We start from the raw sequence: 24,608 nt of genomic DNA on the forward strand, positions 1-24,608 counted from the left end.
AAAATAGTTTGATAAAAAAAATAGGGACGCCACTTGGGTTATTGTTGTTACAGTGCATGTCCTCGGGACCAAATGAGGGAGGAACGAAACGGATGCTCTGATGAAATGGCTCCCTGTCGATGTCCACCAGGTCTTAGTCTTAGTGAGGACGGACACATTGAATGTGATTCTTATTGAACAACTTGGGGAACAAATCAACTCGGAGCAGAGCAGCACAATCCATTATTCTGCCTACACCAAGTCTCACCAGAGCCACATTTTACTAAAAGGAGGACTTCATTCTTTGTTTAACCTTATTGTCATACACTGTGCGGTTCTCAAACTTTTTCATGGTAAGGACCCCCAAATTGTATTTGGCCACAGACCCCCATCTGCATTTTTGTTTGTGCCAGGGGCCCCATAAGAGAAGATTTTCAGAATGATTCCAATTTTTTTTCTTTCTTTTTTTTCTCCGATTTTCTTTTTAAATCAAAAATATACCCAATCTACAAGCTTGTCGATCAGCCATTTTTAAGTATAAAACGGCATTTAAGTGGTTAAAAATGATTTTGCTAGAAATATAATGTTTTTATAGCATTAAAAATAATAAATATATAAATCATGTTTGCCTATACCAATGCCCTGACATCATCAGTAGGCAGGTTTAGTCATTTCAGATTTCGGAACTGTCCACAGTCGTCCTCTGAGGCACACAAGGTAGCCATTGAGGTGACCAATCATATGAACATAAGGTTGAAAATGGGTTTAAAGTGCTCCTTTAAAACATGTTCACTCCTGTATTTAACTTGGGTGATTCTCAGAACAAAATATACAAATCCTTCTCATTTTATCCACCAGGGGTCGCTATTACACCACGACATAAGCAATGTGATTCTGATGCATGCTATGCTTTGACTGCAGTTATTGGAAATTTCTTCATACAATTTGTATACTTTCTTTTTTTTTTTGTCGCCGTTTTGGACCAAGGAAATGGCTATTATAGCTGGCTGTGTTGTTTACAAAGAGAAGGTTTCTCTTCGTCACATTCATACTAGCAGTCTTTGAGCTTGCTTAAAGTGAGCTCTTGATCTGGTCTGTTTCTTAGCCTGCCTCTTTTGAGTTGCATTACTTTGTTTACATTATTTTCTTTTTACCAGGTTTATTTATGTTACTGGAGTTCATTCCAAATTTCAAATAGTCTAGAAGAAAGCAGTTGGTTTTGTCCTTATAGACCTACAGGATTTTGTCATTGACTGTACTTGTAAAGCTATAGCTACTGTATATTATTTCTAAAACTTGCAATAAATAAAAATTATTATATTATAAGTGTACCTGCCGTTTATTGATGTATTACGTAATTTGTTTTAACTTGCGTTTGGTTTTAACTTGAAAAATGCACTATACGGAATTTGTTCAAAGTGATGTCTTTGAAATTTGCTAACTTAATTTAATATTTAAGCCTTTTTAGACACTTTGGGCTGTATTTTGCGTGTCTTAAGTACCAGGTCTTATTACCTAACTTGAGTAAACTAAAGACCTGGAGGCGGCGTGATCAATGCCATTTGGCTATTCTGAGTGGCCAAAGAGCATTGACCACGCCTCCAGGTCTTTAGTTTACTCAAGTTAGGGAATAATACCTGGTACTTAACACACGCGGAATACAGCCCTTGGTCCCACTTCAAAGCCCAGAAATGAGATTATTAATGATATAATTAAGACATATAGGCCTACGGCACGGCACAGGTTCAAAAGCAAAGTTGATGCTGCGAGGCCGGTGCACGGCAAAATGAAACTATTTGATGACATTATAGAATCCATTTATTTCAAAGGCCATTTTTCACATTGCACATCATCCACCGAGTGATGTATCCATTATCCAAGAGGCAGGGTGGTGGTAATAAATGGCATTTCAGGAGGACGTTAAAAAGAGAATCATCAAGTCTTTGGTTTCACTAAAGCAGCAGACCAAGCCAAGACTTTTAGCAACCACAACATTGTATAAGGCACTGTTTTTTCCCCAAGAAAAAGGTTGCTATGCACATTCACAGTAGGCTAACACAGTACATGATATCAAACACGGAACTGAACTGGTACGGAATTGATCACAATAAAATGAGCAGATTAAGATTAAAAGATGAAGTGAGGTATCACATTCAACAACAAAAAGGTGTTGGCATTACATTGGGCGGCAAGGTTAACTATTATCTTAAGGTATGATAGGAGGACGGCCATGGACAAAAATGCAATATATTTGTATCGATGGTGACATATCGGGTTTCTTTTACATTTCCACAAATTGTCAAAAACAGCTCTCATTGTAGGCTGTACATTTTTGAAAGTATCAAATAGGGTTTGAGTAATTAAAACAAGAAAAAGAACATGCCATATAACAATATTAAGATATTCAAAACCCCAGACAATATCTCATAACTATATATATATATTTCCCAGCCCTACTTTAATGATAATTCCAATCTCCATGCGATAGTCAGATGTATCTTTGCCTTGTCAGCAGCTTTGCTGAGCTCAAAATGCACAGTTTGGTTTGCTATCAATTCTAACTAAACTTTATTGAGTTGTATTGCGACACATCACGTGTAAAAATGTGACTACAAGCTTCAAACATTTAGCCAAGGTTAGCCATTTGAAAATGTCTCAAATCTAGTTTAATGCTGCCTTAGGATGCTATGGCTACAGTGTCCATATTAGCAAATATTAGTAAATTGTAATATAATATTTTGCGGCATTCTGATTTCAGTTATTTAGGAAAAAGATTCCAAATGACTATCACATACAACATACATGCATCAGAGACTGATGGACGTATTTCAAGAACATAACCACAGTTATAATCACTTAATCCTTACGGCAAAACTAAAATAGTCAATCTACTCAAAACTAAAAAAGCCAAAATGGCAACAACAAAAAGCAGCCGAAATCACAATCGTGATCGTCTATTAATTTCGTATTTTGTGAGCTTGTAGATCTGTGCCATCTGTGGCGAATGTTCAAGCCCAGAATAACGACGCTACAGATGATGTGGTTAAACTAAATGCTGAACAGACACACACTGTCCAACGGAACCTCCACCTCCCTGGAGAGTGGATGGACGTGGTTCCACACATCAGTGGAGGATGGGAGGCTTGCTGCGTCTCAGCTGTGGAGTGACTGGTGATCTCTCATCTATTGAATAACAGGTTGACAACTGGTGGTGACCATTAATTCCTTGCTAGAAGGCACTGTTTCAGTGCATGCATGCGTTTCAATGCATGCTCCTGACGTAAAAAAAAACCCAAAATCGGTTTCGGACGACTTTCGGCAACTAGTTGGGAAATCTGTGGCTGAAGGAGTGTCCGAAAGAAGAAGGAAAAAGTTATCGGAAGTTCTGAATGACATAAAAATGTAGTGATCTCTTTGCGAAACAGAGTTCGGACGTCGGAAAGGAGCCTGTGGTTCTGGATGGTTCTGTGAGCAGCCGGGTCAGTATGTGGTTCTGGACGGTTCAATGTATTATACATACATACATACAGTATGTTCTGGATGGATGTTTCAGTGTTTACAATACATGTGTACTGGGTGGATGGTTCAATGTTTACACGTGTTATGGATGGATGGTCCTGTGTGTTGTTCACATGTGTTATGGATGGTTCCTGTGTGTTGTTCACATGTGTTATGGGTGGTTCTATGTTCACATGTGTTCTGGGTGGTTCTGTAAACAGCTGATGAACTCCGCAACAGGACGGTTCTGGTAGCAGATCTGATAGACGGCGTTGAACAAGGGGAACCTGTGAAAAGAGCAGAGTCTGCGTAAAAACGTAGCGCGTGTCCAACCATCAAACCACAGACAGGGCTATTAACCCGTTCTGACCTGAGATCAGATTCATACGAGGTTTCCACTGGGACACACACTGGTCTGATTAACCCATTCTGACCTGAGATCAGATTCTATAAAAATGTCAGTCGTTCTTCGATTTTTCAAAAATAGCAGACCTACAAGCTCGTAGCGCGCCACTCGGTGGCGCGCTACGAGCTTGTAGATCTGCTATTTTTCAATAGCTAAAGCATAACATGATGCTATAACACCAAAATGGGTTCCCGTTCAGAATGGGTTAATATTATAGCTGACTACGACTAAATGGGAAGAGTACATTCCGGTTGGAAAATCAGAACGAAGAGAAAGACCTGAGCACGCAAAAAATTACTACTTACTTATCGGTGAGTTTCTTGTTGTCAAGGATGGTGTGCACCTCAGCAGCGGTCGCAGGTCCCTGCAGCTTCTGACCGTTTAGCATCTCCTTCTCCAGCTCCTCTATGGACTGAGACAGAGAGGAGACAAGGTGGTCGTTATTTTATAACCCATAATTGTCCTTTAACCCATTTAGGCCTGACGTCGAATTTTTTTTAAAAAAGTCATTTTTTTTCCTGAAAAACGTCATGTTTCTATATCAGTGGTTCTCAATATTTCATGTCAAGGACCCCCAAAAATATATGAAATTGGCCGCTGACCCCCATCTGAAAATGTGTTATTGTTTCAGGGACCACCTCCCCCAGAAGCAAAGATTTGAGTTAAAAATGTTCGCTTTGAAAGAATATATATTCAAAGCTTTGCACCAAAAAATAAATAAATAGCAGACCTACCTACAAACTCGTAGTGCGCCACTCGCCGTATTTTTGGCCGTGAGTTTTTTGCATTACCAACATTACCATTATAGGTGTATTATTATCAGTATGAAGGACTAAACCGTACATATTTTATTCATTACAACTAGGGATGCACCGATATGGACATTCTTGCCCGATACCGATGTTTAAAATGACAATTTAGCCGATACTGATACCGATATATGTACATTTCGCTTTTATTTCCCCCTTTTGTGCCAGAGAAACAAATGCATCTTCAATACAAGACATAATTTATTATACACATACTGTCCTTCCCACAGATTACACACACCCAACGGGAGTTTGAAACTATGACCCATGACAAAAAAGAAACTCCCATAGCCATTGGGAGAAATCCAACAATGTGCAAACACAGCAGCAAGATCTGTGAACCGTTGTGACAACATGGTTAGCCAATGGAACACAGACCCTAAGGACTGCTATCTGTACCGTACGGTTGCACCAAGTAGACCATTCACAAACGCACATGTAAACAGAGCTGCTACCTTTAAACAGATCTTAAATCTGAGATGTATGTATACTATTTAAATAGTCCTGAGAAAAATGCTGCCATTTGTCTCAAAAAAGTACATAACGATGCAATGTGACATAGCTCTGTTTACAAAATGCTGTACCCCCTCCAACTGTATATACTAATATCTCATTTTGTATTGTGACACTTGCTTTGGCAATGTAAATGTTTGTTTTTCTAATGCCAATAAAGCTCTGTTCCATTTAGTGTAGCACAGTGGCTCCATTCTGGGCGGGAACCCCTTTTGGTGTTAGCATTATGTTGTGCTTTAGCTATTGAAAAATAGCAGATCTACAAGCTCATAGCGCGGCACTCTGCTATTTTTGAAAAATCGAAGAACGGCTGACAGAAACATAGCTTTTTCAGAAAACGGTCAGGATTTAGAAGACTTTTTTTTTAAATCTGATCTCAGGTCAAAATGGGTTAATTTTCATAACACAAATTGTAGAATCTAGATTATGGGATCGCCATAATCTCATCTTCAACAGTGCCATGTCTTTTTTTTTAGCCAGTGACACAGATGCCACCCCTAACCCTATTGAACCCCTCCATGACGACACCATGAGTTGTTACTCCATCAGTGCAACAATCAGCACAGTGTTCTTCAAGATGTCTCCATACTTCACCCGGCCATGCAGACAGAATTCCCAGAGAGAGAGAGAGATGTTGGCACACATTCAATGGTGGGAAAAGTGTTGCAAGTAAAAGTCCGAAATTCAAAAAAGTACAAAAAGTATTGGTATCAAAATGTACATAAAGTCCCAAAAGGTAATTTAGAATGTCAACAAAATCTTTTGAAAATAGTCACAAAGTTAATATCTCTTTTGGTTTTGGTTTCCTGCATTTTGCTTTCAAAATTATAATTTTCATGAATTCAAAAACTCAAACATGTTTCGATTTTTTTTTATAAACAAATTAATTTAAATAAAATTGAATAAATTCCATAAATTGGTGATTGGCTATTTTCACTAGTTTTGGGGGGGAAAACATCACATTTCTCTTTTGGGTCTGGTGCTATAAAAGTATTGGGAACCACTGATAATAAATAAGATACAGCACTGACTGTCACGGCCCACTCCTCTGCCTTTGTGTTTGAGCCTTGACTATGGCTCCAAACCCTGAACTCTTATTATGACATGACCATTTTGTGTTTAGTTCATGTTCTGTAATACCTTGAATGTAATGCCTTGAACGTTAAAGAAAGAAAGCGCTTGTCATGTGTGATGCCTTTGAACACTTATGACAGTCCTAAATCCTAATTAGGTTTTGGACTGTATTTGGCCTTGTGGTGTTTGGTTTTGGTTTACTGTTACTCTGTTGTTGTTTTGGCTGTGTCTTGTTTTGTAGTATCGTTCTGTGCTTTCCTGCCTCCTCTTGTTGGTGTTTCCTGTTCTGTCTTACCTACCTGATTGATTATTGTATTCTAGTCACCTGTGTTCTGTTTGCCTGTTAGCCTATCCTGTGTTTGATTGTATTTTGAGTTCACCTGTGTCCTGTTGTTACCCCTGTCTACTTAAGCCCTTTGTTTGCAGTGTGTGTCCTTGTTGGGTCTGTAGACCTTTGTCGAGTGAGTTTTGTGCCTGATGTTGCCTATGTTTTGCCTTTTGGAATACCCCTGATTTATAGTCAAATAAACACCTTGAAGATAATCTACTCTGCATCTGGTTGCCTGCTTTTGGGTCCTATAAACTCCGTAATTCATTCCTGACACAGAACACAAAACAAAACACATTTCCAAACGTCTATCGGCGTGTCAGTCAGAAGAACGGCTCTCTCTCTCTCTCACCTTCCCCGTCTTGGCGAAGGCCTCGGCCACCTTGCGGTTGCGCCCGCCGTAGCAGGTGGTGATGAGGTCGGCCACGCCGCAGCTCTCCAGGAAGGTGGCGGAGGAGACGGGCCCCGCCGTGCAGAAGAGGCGGGCGAAGGCGATCATCTCCATCAGGCCCAGCCGGATCACCGCCGCCTTGGTGTTGTCCCCGAAGCCCAGGCCGTCGCAGAACCCCGCGCCCACCGCCACGATGTTCTGGAGAGGGGAGAGAGAGACGGGGATGGTGAGCTCTAACTACAGAACCGCCACGATGTTCTGGAGAGGGGAGAGAGAGACCAGGATGGTGAGCACTGACTACAGAACCCCGCGCCCACCGCTACGATGTTCTGGAGAGGGGAGAGAGAGACGGGGATGGTGAGCACTAACTACAGAACCGCCACGATGTTCTGGAGAGGGGAGAGAGAGATGGGGATGGTGAGCACTAACTACAGAACCGCCACGATGTTCTGGAGAGGGGAGAGAGAGACGGGGATGGTGAGCACTAACTACAGAACCGCCACGATGTTCTGGAGAGGGGAGAGAGAGACCGGGATGGTGAGCACTAACTACAGAACCTCCACGATGTTCTGGAGAGGGGAGAGAGAGACCAGGATGGTGAGCACTAACTACAGAACCTCCACGATGTTCTGGAGAGGGGAGAGAGAGACGGGGATGGTGAGCACTAACTACAGAACCGCTACGATGTTCTGGAGAGGAGAGAGAGAGACCAGGATGGTGAGCTCTAACTACAGAACCCCGCGCCCACCGCTACGATGTTCTGGAGAGGGGAGAGAGACCAGGATGGTGAGCTCTAACTACAGAACCGACACGATGTTCTGGAGGGGGAGAGAGACCAGGATGGTGAGCACTGACTGATAAAGAATTATCACAATGCCCGTTTCATTCATTAAGTTTCTAAAAAACAAATGTTGGTACCGGTATAGCAGTGATGCTCAAGCGGCTCATATTGCTTGTGCATCTATTTTTTAATAGCCAACGTAAAAAAAAAAAAGATTAGATCCTCCTGGTTTGAATGGGTTAATTCAGTAGTTCTCAAAACTTTTCAGACCCCCAAAAAAATCACATTTGAGCTGCTAATCATCTGGGGACAACAAAGTAGGCCAGGGCGTTCATTTACAGGGGTAAATCATAAATGACTGCCCTGGCCTATACTTTACGTCATACAACAACAGTAGCTAACCTTCAGGGCTCCACAGATTTCCACCACATCACACTCTTCCACCACGGTGACCCGGAAGTTCTTGGTCTGCATCAGTTCCTTCAGCAGAACGCCATTGTCCTTATTCTTACACCCTGCACACAGAAAGTCATGTTTTATTTTATTTTTATTTACACCCTTTTTTGATTTAATACTTTAATATTATTAGACACAAATGTAAACAGCACGTGGTACGGTCAGACATTAAGGCTAAAAAGGATTACACAAAAAAATATAAATCCTGGGGACACATTTCCATTGTGGTCCTATGTACCTGTATTCAATTAATCAACATAGCAGATACAACATTAACACTAATACATAAATACACAAATACAAACATGAGAGACGCGCGGGGACAATATTGCCTCCCCTTTTGGTCTCCTGATAGATGTTTTTTTTCCAGGCCAATTTTGAAAGAACAGAACACAATGTTACACATCCTTTTAATGGATGCTGTCAGGGCATTAGAGTATAGTACTGTAGACTGAGAATTGTCCCATGTTTGTCCTACATTTGGGTGGTAGCCTACTGTCCAGGATCATCATCATGAACGGTCCCTCTAGTGTTGTGGCTGTGGGCACTCACTTTGGAGAAGTATAGTTAGTCTAGTTAAGTATGAGGGTATTGGCTGCCTATCTTTCAGCACACAATCTTATTCTTTACACCCTCTGCACAGAGAAAGTATTTGACTGCACAGAGAAAGAGGAAGGCCTCCTATAGGGTCTACTATATAGGGGCAGTAGCTGACTGGGTATAAAGGCCGCCTGGGGAACTGGAAGGTAGCCAGTTCAACCCTTTATATGCGCTGAAGTGTCCCATAACAGAGTGGTAAATGGTGCATGTATATAGCACTGTCGTGGAAATTTAGGGATAAACATCTAATAATACTCCAAGTTACAGAAGTTACAGTTTGGTGCTGTTCGGCTGTTGTTTATGACGTCACTGTCCCATTTGGTGAATGCCTTGAGGCTATATTATGTTGGGGGTTGGTTGTGTGGGACTGAGCTATAAAAGCTGTAGTCTTTCTCCATTCTGGGAGTCAGACTGGGGTTTCCATACATGAACAGGTCATGTAAGTCTTTCTCCTTACTCGAGTAAAATGCTTATACTCTAGAACTCTGATATCTTGTGTTGCCTCATTATTCATTGTTTATGAATTGTCTTTTGAGCATGTGTCCCACAGACTGCCTTTACAGCACCGTTATCCAAAGTGCTTTACATTCACGCACACACAAGGCACGTTGGCACCTTGGAAAAGACCTAGATCTAACCATCTCAGCAGTCATCAGCTGGGTGAAGCCCCCTCCCCAGTGACCAGACACTATACTACCTTTCCTTTTACAAGATGAAATGAAGCCGCTTGTTATTTTACAGAGCAAAAGACTGTATTAGTATCCTGAGTCAATAGGTGTTATTTTACAGAGCAAAAGACTGTATTAGTATCCTGAGTCAATAGGTGTTATTTTACAGAGCAAAAGACTGTATTAGTATCCTGAGTCAATAGGTGTTATTTTACAGAGCAAAAGACTGTATTAGTATACTGAGTCAATAGGTGTTATTTTACAGAGCAAAAGACTGTATTAGTATCCTGAGTCAATAGGTGTTATTTTACAGAGCAAAAGACTGTATTAGTATCCTGAGTCAATAGGTGTTATTTTACAGAGCAAAAGACTGTATTAATATCCTGAGTCAATAGGTGTTATTTTACAGAGCAAAAGACTGTATTAGTATCCTGAGTCAATAGGTGTTATTTTACAGAGCAAAAGACTGTATTAATATCCTGAGTCAATAGGTGTTATTTTACAGAGCAAAAGACTGTATTAGTATCCTGAGTCAATAGGTGTTATTTTACAGAGCAAAAGACTGTATTAGTATCCTGAGTCAATAGGTGTTATTTTACAGAGCAAAAGACTGTATTAGTATCCTGAGTCAATAGGTGTTATTTTACAGAGCAAAAGACTGTATTAGTATCCCGAGTCAATAGGTGTTATTTTACAGAGCAAAAGACTGTATTAGTATCCTGAGTCAATAGGTGTTATTTTGTCTCTGTCGGGTGTAAACCTCATTATGTCTAAAACTAGCAGATCTACAAGCTCAAAACGCGTCGCTTTTGGGCCGTGTTTTGAGCTTGCAGATCTGCTACCTTTGGTGCTTTTGTGTGACGCTGTAGTGTGACGCATGTAGGGAGTGAGTCTCTGACAAAACACTAACGGACCCTGACCTGAAAAATGTGACATGCCAGCAGGGATGTGACACAACATGTTTGGCTTATCAGCTATAGTGGTTGGTAGATAAAATAAAAATAAAAACACTAACCAGTCAGGCATACATTTTACCAGCTAAATGTGATAAGTAGCGTTTGGGGTATATTGCCTTGTACAGTATTAAAGATCTACAAGCTCAGAACGAGACGCTTTTCACTGCGTCTACAGCTTGCAGATCTGCTACTTTTGATGCTTTTGAATGATACAGTGGTATGATAAAGTATGCTAATTTACAACAACAAAAAAGACAAAAAACACAAAAAGTTCCATTGTGGAGATAAGAGGTTTGTGCCCGACAACAACAACAACTATACTATCCGTTTTCAATGAATAGCATAAACATAATAAGTTTCGAGTTGACAAACCCACGAGGGTTGTGAGATCAAAGCCCTGTTGGGAGGTCTGGGGCATGGTGATACAGCCTATCAGAGTCAAACACTTATCATTTAATGACCGAGCAAACTGCAATTCAATGTAGACACACCTCAAACACTGTCTGCCGCTCTGAAGTAAATATAAAAATGATTAGTGTGTGTGTGTGTGTGTGTGTGTGTGTGTGTGTGTGTGTGTGTGTGTGTGTGTGTGTGTGTGTGTGTGTGTGTGTGTGTGTGTGTGTGTGTGTGTGTGTGTGTGTGTGTGTGTGTGTGTGTGTGTGTGTGTGTGTGTGTGTGTGTGTGTGTGTGTGTGTGTGTGTGTGAGAGAGAGATCAGCCCCTCTGTCGATTGACAGTGTTGTCACTTTTCACTGAGAGAGCCCTCTCTCTGCGTAGTGGCGTCTTCCAGAGAGAACTGATCTACATGCTGGCAACGTTTCAAATTGCTAGGCATCATTCACTCTCTTTTGGCACGTTACTCCCTTTATGCTTACAACAGTGCACTGAAAACACTTATTTTCCATGATTTAGGACACTTGCCGGGCGTTTCTGACATGCACTCATTTACTGTAAGGACGAGGTGAGATCGTTTGACTGGTCCTGTAAATGCACCACATTATCGAATGATAGTTACAAACGGACCGCAGAAGCTATTTCTCGAAAATTCTAATATTCAGGAAGTGGTCTAATATTTTTACACGCCAGAGTGGCTGGGTAGTCTCCATAATCACCCGATTCGACTGTTATCAACAGACTAGACCGCAGTGATCACTTAGGATCAGTACGATTGTTTTCGACGAGGAGTATGGGCATGCTCTGCTGACTGAAAAGAATAAAAAAAACGACAGGATTAAGTTTGGCGAACATGCGTTAACCCATTCTGAACGGGAACCCATTTTGGTGTTAGCACTATGTTAAGCTTTAGCTATTGAAAAACAGCAGATCTACAAGCTCATAGCGCGCCACCGAGTGGCGCGCTACGAGCTTGTAGGTCTGCTATTTTTGAAAATTCGAAGAACGACTGACATTTTTTAGAATCTGATCTCAGGTCAGAATGGGGTTAATCAGACCAGTGTGTGTCCAGTGGAAACCTCGTATGAATCTGATCTCAGGTCAGAATGTGTTAATATTAGGACCGTGCTGCGACATTGCGTTTAGGTTTAGGGGAGGATATGAGGAGGCTTGTCGTTTTCAGTAGGCTCCCAGCATGCCCAGTAGACCTGACTAGACCGATAAGATCGGTTAACGTGTTATCATGTCCAGTAGACCTGACTAGACCGATAAGATCGGTTAACGTGTTATCATCAACGCCAGTCGCAGCCAGTAGGCTCCAGACGGCTAGATAAGATAAGATAAGATCGGTGTAATAAGTAACCTACTGGGAATTATCGGTTGATTTTCCGTCGAAACGGCTGCCATAATCTACCAGCCAAAGCAATGCATTCGGTTGGGTGTTTAAGGCAAGCTGTGCTGCATTTTACAACAATCCTCTAATAGCCACCATCAAGCAAAGGGTGTGTGAAGAAAGTATGAATAATATAACTATAGCTAACCAATGGTGGTCTCGCAGAACTTCTCGTCAGCCACCTCGTTGGCGATGTTGGCTCCCATCAGAACACTCATGGTGATGCCCAGCTTGTCGTGGATGACGTCGCTGATGAGCTTCAGGCCGTCAGGGCCCTCGTCCACACCCTGGAGGAGAGAACAGAGACTTATGAGCTACAGACACACCCTGGGAGGAGAGAACATGAGACGTATATGAGCTACAGACAGACCCTGGAGGAGAGAACATGAGACTTATGAGCTACAGACAGATCGTCCACACCCTGAATTTAGAACCGACAGCGACAATATGAAATGTAACAAAAATGTGGAAACTAAATAAAGATTATTAATAATAATTTAGTCCCTACCTGCCTTTTGGGTATTTTATCACTGACATTTGTCCTTTGCATGTATTGTAGGCTACCCACCCTAACTGTTGGGACCAGTGGATGTCATTACTAATGTATTAATTATTAATACAAATAAAGCCTGTCTGTCTCCCTACAGACCATGTCTCCATGTCAGCCACTCCCACATTCCATTCCTTCTCTCAGTGCTTGCCACACACCTGCTCACACTCCCTCATTATCCCCACAGTGCCACGCCCCTTTCACACCTGAGGACACTGCTCCAATCATCCTGCTCCCCATAAGACTGGACTCATTCCACACAAACACTGCCAGTACGTACATACTATTCTGTTCCTGAGATGTTTCCTTGCAGTTCTTTCTTCGTCCTGTGCCTCTGTGAGATTTTGGTATTTTTGGACATTACACTTCGTGTAAGGTTTGCTTTTTGGACTTTTGAACTGTTTTGCATCCCTGTTTTGAGTTTGAACTGTCTATTTTGCTTCCCTGAGTTTCTGCTTGCAACCTTTGTAATCTTTGTTGGAATTAATAAATAAGTTAATTTGAACTTTCCTGCTTGTGGCTTCTGCATTTGGGTTCTATCTCCTGCCAATCGTGACAGTACATGCACTATACTCTAACTTCAACAGGGTGTCCGAGACCCCTCAGAGTTACTACAGGGGACCCCTAGGGGGTCCTCAGAGTTACTACAGGGGACCCCTAGGGGGTCCTCAGAGTTACTACAGGGGGGGCCACCTAATCTTTGTGTGATTAACCCGAGCTTCTATATTCATCCCTATTTGCTGAAAATGGCAGATCTACATACAGTACAAGCTCACAGCCACAGCCTATATCACAGTGTGACAGTTGGGAGCTTGTAAATCTGCTATTTTCAGTGAAGGGATGTCGTGTAGGGGGGGCAGACCAGAACAACTCTCAACAAAATGTGCTAATACAGCATCACAATCATTTTAACCACATGATCTTGTTGGCTATTTGAAACAAATAGCACATCTACACTCTCACAGTGCATCACTCAGCCTCGTGCAAGCTTGTACATCTGCTATTATTATTTTTTATCGAAAATGTTGTAAGATTTTGAACCATTTAGGTTTTCTTTTCTGTCCTTTTCCTGTTTAGATGATTGACGTTCAGTGTTCAGACCAACCTTGATGAGACTCAGTCCCAGCGCGTCGGTCTTTATCTTCCCCTTCATGGTGTCACACGCTCTACCGATGAACTGGTGAGGGATGACGAAGATCAGGATGTCTGCATCACAGGACGACTCCAACAGGTCTGCAACGGCAACCTAGGAAAGGTCATTATTATTAAGTACATTTGCTTAAGGTGTGCATCGGGCCATCGGCCTCACGATAACATTTGACACGCGCGCATTGAACCGTTTGAGCGAAGCTATGTGTGCTAGTAGTAATAACACAACGTGGATTAGACACACACGCAAAGGCCGCAAGTGTGACCGGTCGCTGCGTCGCCATGAAGACATCCAAAGTGCCCTCCCTCCCGCTTGTAGAACGCAGTGTGTGGACACGGGCTGTAAATTACATCATTTATAAGTTTGCAGCGTTCTCTATGTGTAAAAGAAAAGGCCTATTCATGCTAAAGTTTTAGGTGATACGGTGACCACCGAAACGGTGGTGGTTATAGTAAAAACAGAGACATGTGTTTGGGTGAGCGGTGAGTCGCTTACCACCGTGGGACGTGACGTCATGTTGTAGTTTTTGGTGGTCACCTTATCACCTAACGAAGGTAATAGAGCATGCACCTGAGGTGCATGCACCTCCACTCTAGCCCAGGTGCTGGACAAGAGGATGCAATAGAGTCCGCAACACTGGTATGAAAACTCAGCTCCACTGGTTTATTTGATTCGATCCCTTAGGTCGGATTTTTCTTCAGGAATAGTGTGACAGGGACCTTTATACAGGAAGGGGTACAACTGATTGGCTCTCTAACGATGGGTGGTGACTATACCATACGATGGGTGGTTTTCATACCAGTGTTGCGGACTCTATTTTGTCCTCTTTCACCTTATCCCCTTAAAACTGGATTATGAAACAGAGTGGCCGTGCACTGTGTGTCTATCTGGCAGTGGCCTGTGCGGGGTTTGATTAATTCATCCCATAGCTTGAGGGGCTGTAACTATGGTGACGTAAAAACGCTAAAATAAACAGCGTATACTTTGGGAAAGTGAAAAACGATCAATTTTCAGTTGCTCCAGCCACTGGAACCGGGCAGGACAGACATTTTACTTATTTATCCTTATTCCTTATTTTAAGACGGAGTATGTTTGGTCCTTCAAGTATATATTTGATTGCAATACTTGTTTACTTTTACCCAAGTAAAATGATGAATACAGGTCTTGCAGGACAGGAGCGCACAGTACACTGTGTGGTGCTATTTTTACTTCAGTAAAATACTGTATCTAAGTACTGTTTCCATCACTGCTATAGGGTTGAGGCCAGGACACAGTGAAAGGTACAACCCGTTCCTGAAACGCAGTGAAGACACAGATTTTCCCAAAACAATCTGTTCCGTTTTAACCCAAATACAGGATGTATGACAAAGGTTAGGGCTGCTATCACCCTGATGTTCAGGTTCAGGTTCAGGTTCATTTGTCATGTGCATAGATACAGAGTATAATTAAATACAATGAAATTTGTTTTGCTCAGAGCACTCTCAGTCTTACATACACAGGACATAAACAAACATCTATAGTGCAAGAAAAGACCAAAAACAGGAAAAGAAAAGTGCAAGTGAAGTGACAAAACAGTTGCAATACAGTTCAAGGTCAGCTGTTCAGCAGCCTGACTGCCCCCTGGGGGTAGAAACTGTTACTGAGACGGGTGGTGGTGTGAGATTTGATGCTCTGGAGTCGCTTTTTGGAAGGGAGTAGTGTTCTATTATGAAGTACTGTACATCGATGGTCTCTGTTAGTGTTCTATTATGAAGTACTGTACATCGATGGTCTCTGTTAGTGTTCTATTATGAAGTACTGTACATCGGTCGTCTCTGTTAGTGTTCTATTATGAAGTACTGTACACCGATGGTCTCTGTTGGGTTGGGTGGAGATTCAACAGTAGCAGATCTAGAGCACTCTAAGTTTGAAATGCATCGCTTTGCGGTGCGATTCGATATTGTGGACCCTGCTATTCTTTTATGCCTTCGCGTTACGCTGTAGTATGATCTCAAGTCAGTTATTTACTAAAGAAACCTGTGTGAACTGAGTGGTGCAACTCCCCTCACCCCTCTCCCCCTGCCTCTCTCTCTCTCTCTCTCTCTCTCTGTAATTAGCAGGCAAAAGTGCAACACTATCTCTCTCTCTCTCTCTCTCTCTGTGTTTCTGGCACAACAGCGCCACTTTTGCCCCTACTGGTACTCTAAACATTGGGTCACAGTGAGTGACATAGTCCCATAGTCCCAGAGGGACATTGGGACATAGTGAGTGACATAGTCCCATAGTCCCAGAGGGACATTGGGACATAGTGAGTGACATAGTCCCGTAGTCCCAGAGGGACATTGGGTCACAGTGAGTGACATAGTCCCATAGTCACATTGGGTCACAGTGAGTGACATAGTCCCATAGTCCCAGAGGGACATTGGGTCACAGTGAGTGACATAGTCCCAGAGGGACATTGCTGTTCCTTGGAACCACTAGTCTAGTCCCATAGGGTGGTTGCACCACTAGTCCCATAGGGTGGTTGCACCACTAGTCCCATAGGGTGGTTGCACCACTAGTCCCATAGGGTGGTTGCACCACTAGTCCCATAGGGTGGTTGCACCACCAGTCAAAAACACAATAAGTTTTAATATGGAGATTTCAAGAGGTTTCTAACCGACAGCGGTTATTATAATAGCACTCAACCCTCCAGTTGAAATAGTTATTCATTTTAGTTTGTATTATTGCTCCTGGCTCATCAACCCCAGAGTCAGTTTCTGAATGGATGTAAACGTTATTTGATCCCCCTTTAATGAAACTTCTATTTTTGCCTTTTCATCTAGCCTACAACAGCTGCTGACACAGGGCATGTTAGGAATAGGAAGAGTGTGTATTTGCAGGTCTACGCGCGTGCGTGCATGCGTGTGTGTGGAAGATTCATCTCTACAGTCCACAAAGAAGGCCTCAAACCAGTGTGAATTGTAGCCTCAGTTTTTTGTTCTTAGCTGACAGGAGTAGCCAAACTTCTACTGCTGTAAGTAACCTATATCTGGCTTGACCTGTTGAGTATTCATAGACGCTCTACTGCAGGGTCGGCAACCTCTTTGACATGAAGTGCCTTGTTTTTATTTTCTTGATAGTCAGTGTGCCATACCATACCATACCATGTATATATACTCCAGGGAACAGAGACGCACAACTTACTGCATTGACTTATTTATTAGAATCAGGTGCTATGAAGCTCACGGCGAAACGAGTTGTGCTAATAAATAAGTTGATGCAGTAAATTGTCCGTCTTTGTTCCCTGGAGTGTGCAGTCCCTTCCTTGGAAGGTTTTTCTCTTTGTTGATGTCTATGCCTGCTAACTAGACTTGCACCTCCTACGGGTCTTTTTGGATGTGCAGGAGTCCCTTTTTTGTCTCATATATATATATATACTGTATATACACACACATTAAAAAACATGAACATATATAACCCACCTATCTCCCTCGCCAGTTTGTATGAATGTAGAATTATGTGAAGGATGTAACTTTCATAAAGACTTAATTTCATTGACTATACGTGTAGTTTTTAAAATAATTTTACATTTAATTAAAGATAAATCCTCCCTCTCACACTTGTGCCATTCTGCCAGCAGAGCACTGATCACTGACACCCTCCCCTGTGCCAGTGTTGGAACCCTGTGCTGTACCGCATACCTGGGTTGTAACGGTCGGTAACTTGAGTTACTGTTGGCCGATCATTCTCCTCTGACCTCTGACCTCTGGCCTCAAACAAACCATGTTCTGTGATTTGTTAATGGGTGCGTTCGGATTGGAAATGCGCCCTGAATGCACTGGTGTGCTCTCTTGTCGTTCGTTTATTCAGTGCACTCGGTGTGTTCCCGGGTGTGCCGAGTGCCCGCACTGAGCGGCACTATACCCTGAAGCTGGGGTCGTCCGGTGTGAATGTGTCACAGCTGTGGTCGTTCGTAAATAAGGCACACTGACTGAACGCACTCTGTGACGTCACCGGCCACCACACTCAACAAACTGACCACAACATTCCCGGTGCGCATTTCCGAACGCACCCAATAATGACTGAGAACCGCTGGTCTAAATGCGTTGAGTTGCAGCTACCGTACGATTGGCTGATTTGTGTGTGGCGCGGTTGGAGTGGTCGTGGAGTGGGCGTGGCCAGTGTAGTATTATTATTATTATATTTTTATATTGTTGCTGTCGGGCAGAAACCTCTTTATCTCCATCCTTTCACTTTTTTTCATAAATGTAACGCCCTACTTGAACATACTACAGTGTCACTCAAAGGTACGAGACCCACTGGAGGAGAATAGATTCATTATCTTTCATAAGCGACGTGTTTCGAGCTTGTAGGTCTGCTATTTTAGCCATTTTCTTTAAATGTTTTATCCTCACAAGTAACAGTTTGACATCTGATGTTTCCACCAGACCGAGACGATAATAATACAGACATCAAACTCCAGGAATGAACATTAAGGCTGAAAGCTGACATTCATTCCAATCAGTTTCACGGCGTTTGTTGTTTTTTTTTTTACAAGAAAACAGTTTCTCACCACGTTGGGCGGCAGCTTCCTTCCAGGGAGGTACTTCACGTTCTCATGGTCCGTGTTGATGATTTCTGTCAGTTTGCGTCCGTCCACCATCTCCTCAAACACCCACATCTTTACGGTGTTGTCGAACTTTGGATTCTCAGCCGCGTTGAGGCCAACTATCTTGGCGATGGCCGAACCCCTGCGATGTTTGGAAGAAGGACAGAGTGACACACACAAGGATTAATGTTCAAATCACACGATATTGTAGTCAGAGAAGTTTAACCCATTCTGACCTGAGATCAGATTCTAAAAATGTCTTCTACATCCTGACAGTTTTCTGAAAAAGCTATGTTTCTATATGTCAGTCGTTCTTCGATTTTTCAAAAATAGCAGACCTATAAAGCTCGTAGCGCGCCACTCGGTGGCGCGCTATGAGCTTGTAGATCTGCTATTTTTCAATAGCTAAAGCATAACATAATGCTAACACAAAAATGGGTTCCCGCCCCCAAAATGGGTTAATGTTCAAAATTCAAATCACACTATATTGTAGTCAGAGAAGTTTAAAAGCTAGCAACAACAATGTGTCATTCAATGGTCTACTCTGTGGCTTCCAGCTGCAGGATTTAGCAACAACAACAAAGCTATTTCACTGGAAGGAAGCTACATACAGTAGCTTTGTTGTAACACTCATATTAATGAGTAATCAGAAATTAGAATATAGAGCTATTTAACGCTTATATTAACCACCTGTAGCATTAATATTACACTCTGGCTTACAGTACATCACCTTAGGCCACCAAATCTTCTGTATTAATGTATGACCAATTCCCACCAATATGAAGACGTAAAATAGACGTAAAAACAGAGCACAATACATTTAAAAGGAAACTCATGTTATAACAATGCTAGTGTCCAGACAGAGTTTATTGTAATTAACTTATGTGACAGCAGCCTGGCTGGCATTTCACTCTCCTTAATCCAAATCCCCATTAATCAATGAAGTCCATAGTCCCATGAGGAATGTGGTTGTCATGGCCACATACATTCCACAGATTAAAAAATAACACACCCAATCCAATCTGTGTATAAATGTTGTGAGAACTTGTGACTCACAATGTTTTATCAACCATTCAATACCCAATACATCACATGACTACAAAACATACTCGATCACCATTATATTCTAATATATCTGTCTTTACTGCTTCACCTTGTGTATACACATCTGCACCTATTTTACCTATTGATGATGTGGCACCAGAAGGTGGGGCAGAAAGAGAATGAAAGGAACGTTTGCTAGGGAAGGTAGGGGACAGGTGAGCAGCAAGTGGTCCCAGGGCCATGTGTGTGTCAAGCTCTGTTGTTACCACAGCGTGGTTCAGAGGAGCTTCAAAGCTGAGTTTGTATAGACACATTTCAATATATTTAAATGTCCTTTGGTGATGGTAAATTCCTCGTCACTATCCTGTAGATATTATTGTGGTTTTCAAACCCTTTCTTATCAAGGCCAATTATCACTTCACCATTTAAGCCAGTTTGCCTCGCAGACCCAAAACGAAAGAATATTCTTTTGAGTAAAACATCTAATAAGGGGTCCATTTGGTTACCAACTCTCTATCATTATGCTGGGGACCACCTGGAGCCCCCTCAAGGACCACTGGGGGTCCCCGGACAGGCGGACACTGACCCGGACTGCACTGACCCATACTGCTTTTACTGCCTCATGAATATCTGGAATATCTGACTGTCTGACACCCTACCAGAGGTATATGAAACGTCTAGAGGCCAAGATTATCCTGGGTTTGAACTGGGCAGACAGAGTGCCCCTCTGGGCAGACAGGGCAGGGTGCCCCTCTGGGCAGACAGAGTGCCCCTCTGGGCAGACAGCAGAGTGCCCCTCTGGGCAGACAGCAGAGTGCCCCTCTGGGCAGACAGAGTGCCCCTCTGGGCAGACAAGGTGCCCCTCTGGGCAGACAGAGTGCCCCTCTCTGGGCAGACAGAGTGCCCCTCTGGGCAGACAGCAGAGTGCCCCTCTCTGGGCAGACAGAGTGCCCCTCTCTGGGCAGACAGAGTGCCCCTCTCTGGGCAGACAGAGTGCCCTCTCTGGGCAGACAGAGTGCCCCTCTCTGGGCAGACAGAGTGCCCCTCTCTGGGCAGACAGAGTGCCCCTCTCTGGGCAGACAGAGTGCCCCTCTCTGGGCAGACAGAGTGCCCCTCTGGGCAGACAGGGCAGGGTGCCCCTCTGGGCAGACAGAGTGCCCCTCTCTGGGCAGACAGAGTGCCCCTCTCTGGGCAGACAGAGTGCCCCTCTGGGCAGACAGAGTGCCCCTCTCTGGGCAGACAGAGTGCCCCTCTCTGGGCAGACAGAGTGCCCCTCTCTGGGCAGACAGAGTGCCCCTCTGGGCAGACAGGGCAGGGTGCCCCTCTGGGCAGACAGAGTGCCCCTCTCTGGGCAGACAGAGTGCCCCTCTCTGGGCAGACAGAGTGCCCCTCTCTGGGCAGACAGAGTGCCCCTCTCTGGGCAGACAGAGTGCCCCTCTCTGGGCAGACAGAGTGCCCCTCTCTGGGCAGACAGAGTGCCCCTCTGGGCAGACAGAGTGCCCCTCTGGGCAGACAGAGTGCCCCTCTGGTTCAGACAGAGTGCCCCTCTGGGCAGACAGAGTGCCCCTCTCTGGGCAGACAGAGTGCCCCTCTGGGCAGACAGAGTGCCCCTCTGGGCAGACAGAGTGCCCCTCTGGTTCAGACCGAGTGCCCCTCTGGGCAGACAGAGTGCCCCTCTCTGGGCAGACAGAGTGCCCCTCTCTGGGCAGACAGAGTGCCCCTCTGGTTCAGACAGAGTGCCCCTCTGGGCAGACAGAGTGCCCCTCTCTGGGCAGACAGAGTGCCCCTCTGGGCAGACAGAGTGCCCCTCTCTGGGCAGACAGAGTGCCCCTCTGGGCAGACAGAGTGCCCCTCTCTGGGCAGACAGAGTGCCCCTCTGGTTCAGACAGAGTGCCCCTCTGGGCAGACAGAGTGCCCCTCTCTGGGCAGACAGAGTGCCCCTCTGGGCAGACAGAGTGCCCCTCTCTGGGCAGACAGAGTGCCCCTCTGGGCAGACAGAGTGCCCCTCTCTGGGCAGACAGAGTGCCCCTCTCTGGGCAGACAGAGTGCCCCTCTCTGGGCAGACAGAGTGCCCCTCTCTGGGCAGACAGAGTGCCCCTCTGGGCAGACAGAGTGCCCCTCTCTGGGCAGACAGAGTGCCCCTCTCTGGGCAGACAGAGTGCCCCTCTGGGCAGACAGAGTGCCCCTCTCTGGGCAGACAGAGTGCCCCTCTCTGGGCAGACAGAGTGCCCCTCTGGGCAGACAGAGTGCCCCTCTCTGGGCAGACAGAGTGCCCCTCTCTGGGCAGACAGAGTGCCCCTCTGGTTCAGACAGAGTGCCCCTCTCTGGGCAGACAGAGTGCCCCTCTCTGGGCAGACAGAGTGCCCCTCTGGGCAGACAGAGTGCCCCTCTCTGGGCAGACAGAGTGCCCCTCTGGTTCAGACAGAGTGCCCCTCTGGGCAGACAGAGTGCCCCTCTCTGGGCAGACAGAGTGCCCCTCTCTGGGCAGACAGAGTGCCCCTCTGGGCAGACAGAGTGCCCCTCTCTGGGCAGACAGAGTGCCCCTCTCTGGGCAGACAGAGTGCCCCTCTCTGGGCAGACAGAGTGCCCTATTATACCGACATTCATATGACTGCACCAACACACCCAGCATCACAGCTGGCCCCTTGGCCAAAAACACCTCAGACGGGTCGGGCATGTGATCCGTAAGCCAGCCCACCGTTTACCCCCGACAGATACTAGTCTAGACTGTCAAAGGTCTGCTGGGGGTTCGGCAAAAAGTGGTACAAGGACCATGTTAAAACCCTCCTGCAGAAGTGTGACATCAAACCACCAGCACTAGAGTCCCTCCTGGCTGTTGATCGCAGTACAGCGGCGTGCACAGAGGCACCAACAACGTGCCAACTGGACCTCCGTCGGAGTGCGACCACGGCCCACCACCACCAGGGTCCAGTCTACTATACGTCCTAAACATGTGTAGTATAATAGTATTATAATGCCCAGATACTACAGTCATCAACCATGATTCAACAATGCATCACACGCAGGCTCCATCCATCACCATTATGCACAATATGCAGGACAAAGTGTGATTGATTGATTGAAATATTTACCATTAACAGTTTGCAGAATTACAGTACATTCCGAGCACAACTCAATACAAAGACTGTTAACTGTGAGTGGACGACCCAATAATGAAGCATTACACTTGTTTATAAGAGGGTCCACCTTGTTCAATTCATCAAAACATTTAGAGACGTTCTATACAAATAGACACTTCTATTCTATATAGCCAAAGAACAGAACAGGAATTCATCATAAAGGATCGGTAAAAAGGGAAAAGAAACATATACGTTTAAACTTTGCTTTGCACACACTGGAATGTGTGCTTTTGACAGACATCTGTACAGACAGTAGCAACAAATACCGGTTATGTACGGTCGGTATTAGCATATTTAGTAGAGGAAAGATCGTGATTCGAGGAGTGATTCCAAAGCCCAAATGCCCATGCCTGCAACCTGAACGAAGTCAGGGATCGTAAGCATTTTTTTTCTTCTGCAGGCAGCTTTATCAACTTTTACAAACTGACAGTATTAGTTTTAATTAACGCTACTTAATTAGCACGTGATCCCGACGCCCATTTGCCCCAATGTTATTACGCTGGTTCATGCACAGCCTAGTAGTCAGAACTGTTTGGTTACTTAGTAACTGCAGTAATGTCATGTGTTCAGAGTTCAGACAGTATAGCCTACTACAGTCTGCATGCTAGCCAAAACAGTAAATACGTCCTAGAACATGAAGCAGGTTCATGCTGTTTATAGGTTTCAGACACACCATATACTGTACGACACGACAAAATATAATAATAACAGTTTACCAGTTGCCGGATCCAATGATGCATATTTTCTTGGGAGCTGCCATTGTGAAGATTGAAAATAAAAGACTTGATGCAGCTGTTAATAGTCTCTCTCTCTGTGACTGCTCTGCGCTGCGACAGACAGACAGACCCAACGGAGAGAAGCTTTTGTTCCCATTGGCTGCTCTGAGGGCAGACACGGACACGCCCACTGTTTTGGGGAGGAAACACACTGCAGATGTACAAGCTCACACCGCGTCGCTGTCACGACGCTTTGTGGTCTTGTAGATTTGTTCTGTTTTTGTTTTTTTTGTATTGTTGTCCAAACGACACCGTTGTACTGCAGAGCGTAACGCTTTATAGAGGTAAGAGGTTAGACGTTAGACGTTAGAGGCTTATATATAACTCTGGTTTAGTAGGGCGAAAGTAAGTCGGACAAAATGTTTGACTGTGAACGTATTGTTTCACAATGGAAATGCACAAGTTCTTGAGCTTAGTCCAGTTACCCTGGGTAAACATAGTAGCTTTCCTTTCCTTTCCACTCTCACAGACAGTGTGGCAGGCACATTATTTGCAGCATTTTGAGCAGGAAAAGCAAACCAAACAACGGAATGAGTGTGTGTGTGTGTGTGTGTGTGTGTGTGTGTGTGTGTGTGTGTGTGTGTGTGTGTCTGCTAAGTGTCTGCTAAATGCCTACATTGTAAATTGTGTGTGTGTGTGTGTGTGTGTGTGCAAAACACTGTTGAGTGATCACATGCAAACTGAGTGACCTGTGAAGACCTGCATTATGCATACAATGCAGCTGTTAGCTGGGTTGACCTGAGGCTGTGACCTAAGGGAGGTGTGTGTGTGTGTGTGTCTGTCTTCTGGGGGTCCGTATAGCACAAAACATTTTTAGATGGGGTCCGTGTCCAAATTATATCAACGTGAGGTCCTTGACATGAAAGGTTTTGGAGAAAGGAAGGGGGTTCTCGGGTAGCGCAGCTGTGAGTTTGAATCCACGGTCTCTACAGACAGTGGGCCCAGCCCCATAATATGTGACTGTTTGCCTCTGAGCGTGCCTCTGGCTCTGAGTCTGACCCTCCCTTGCTCTGTAACAAAAGTCTCTTTGTCGTGGCCCCTGAGTCTCATTGCCCTGGCCCCTGAGTCTCATTGCCCTGGCCCCTGAGTGTCATTGCCCTGGTCCCTGAGTGTCATTGCCCTGGCCCCTTAGTG

At 44.3% G+C, this 24,608-nt stretch overlaps 1 protein-coding gene across 1 annotated transcript; it reads right to left on the minus strand.

The window, feature by feature from the left end:
- Window positions 1-1,774: 1,774 nt before the first annotated feature.
- On the minus strand, window positions 1,775-23,543 carry LOC308314928 (glycerol-3-phosphate dehydrogenase [NAD(+)], cytoplasmic). The gene is made up of 8 exons (XM_080762740.1): window positions 23,415-23,543; window positions 18,479-18,656; window positions 13,900-14,040; window positions 12,393-12,531; window positions 8,182-8,294; window positions 6,960-7,196; window positions 4,189-4,295; window positions 1,775-3,764 (listed from the first exon to the last, which is right to left on the minus strand). Exons 1-8 carry the CDS (start codon window positions 23,456-23,458, stop codon window positions 3,668-3,670), a joined length of 1,056 nt encoding a protein of 351 aa, XP_080618866.1. The 5' UTR covers window positions 23,459-23,543; the 3' UTR covers window positions 1,775-3,667.
- Window positions 23,544-24,608: the final 1,065 nt, after the last annotated feature.

The sequence above is a fragment of the Protomyctophum bolini genome (assembly GCF_963924005.1).
Source record: "Protomyctophum bolini genome assembly, chromosome: 5".
Taxonomy (NCBI): domain Eukaryota; kingdom Metazoa; phylum Chordata; class Actinopteri; order Myctophiformes; family Myctophidae; genus Protomyctophum; species Protomyctophum bolini.

What these genes read in the sequence shown, in the direction of transcription:
- LOC308314928 (XM_080762740.1), bottom strand. Translation starts at nt 23,458, where the DNA reads ATGGCAGCTCCCAAGAAAATATGCATCATTGGATCCGGCAACTG. An exon ending in CCTTCGCCAAGACGGGGAAG is followed by an intron (nt 4,296 to 6,959) that starts GTGAGAGAGAGA and finishes TCTCTGTCTCAG; the next exon opens with TCCATAGAGGAGCTGGAGAA. An exon ending in AACAAGAAACTCACCGATAA is followed by an intron (nt 3,765 to 4,188) that starts GTAAGTAGTAAT and finishes CTCTTTTCACAG; the next exon opens with GTTCCCCTTGTTCAACGCCG.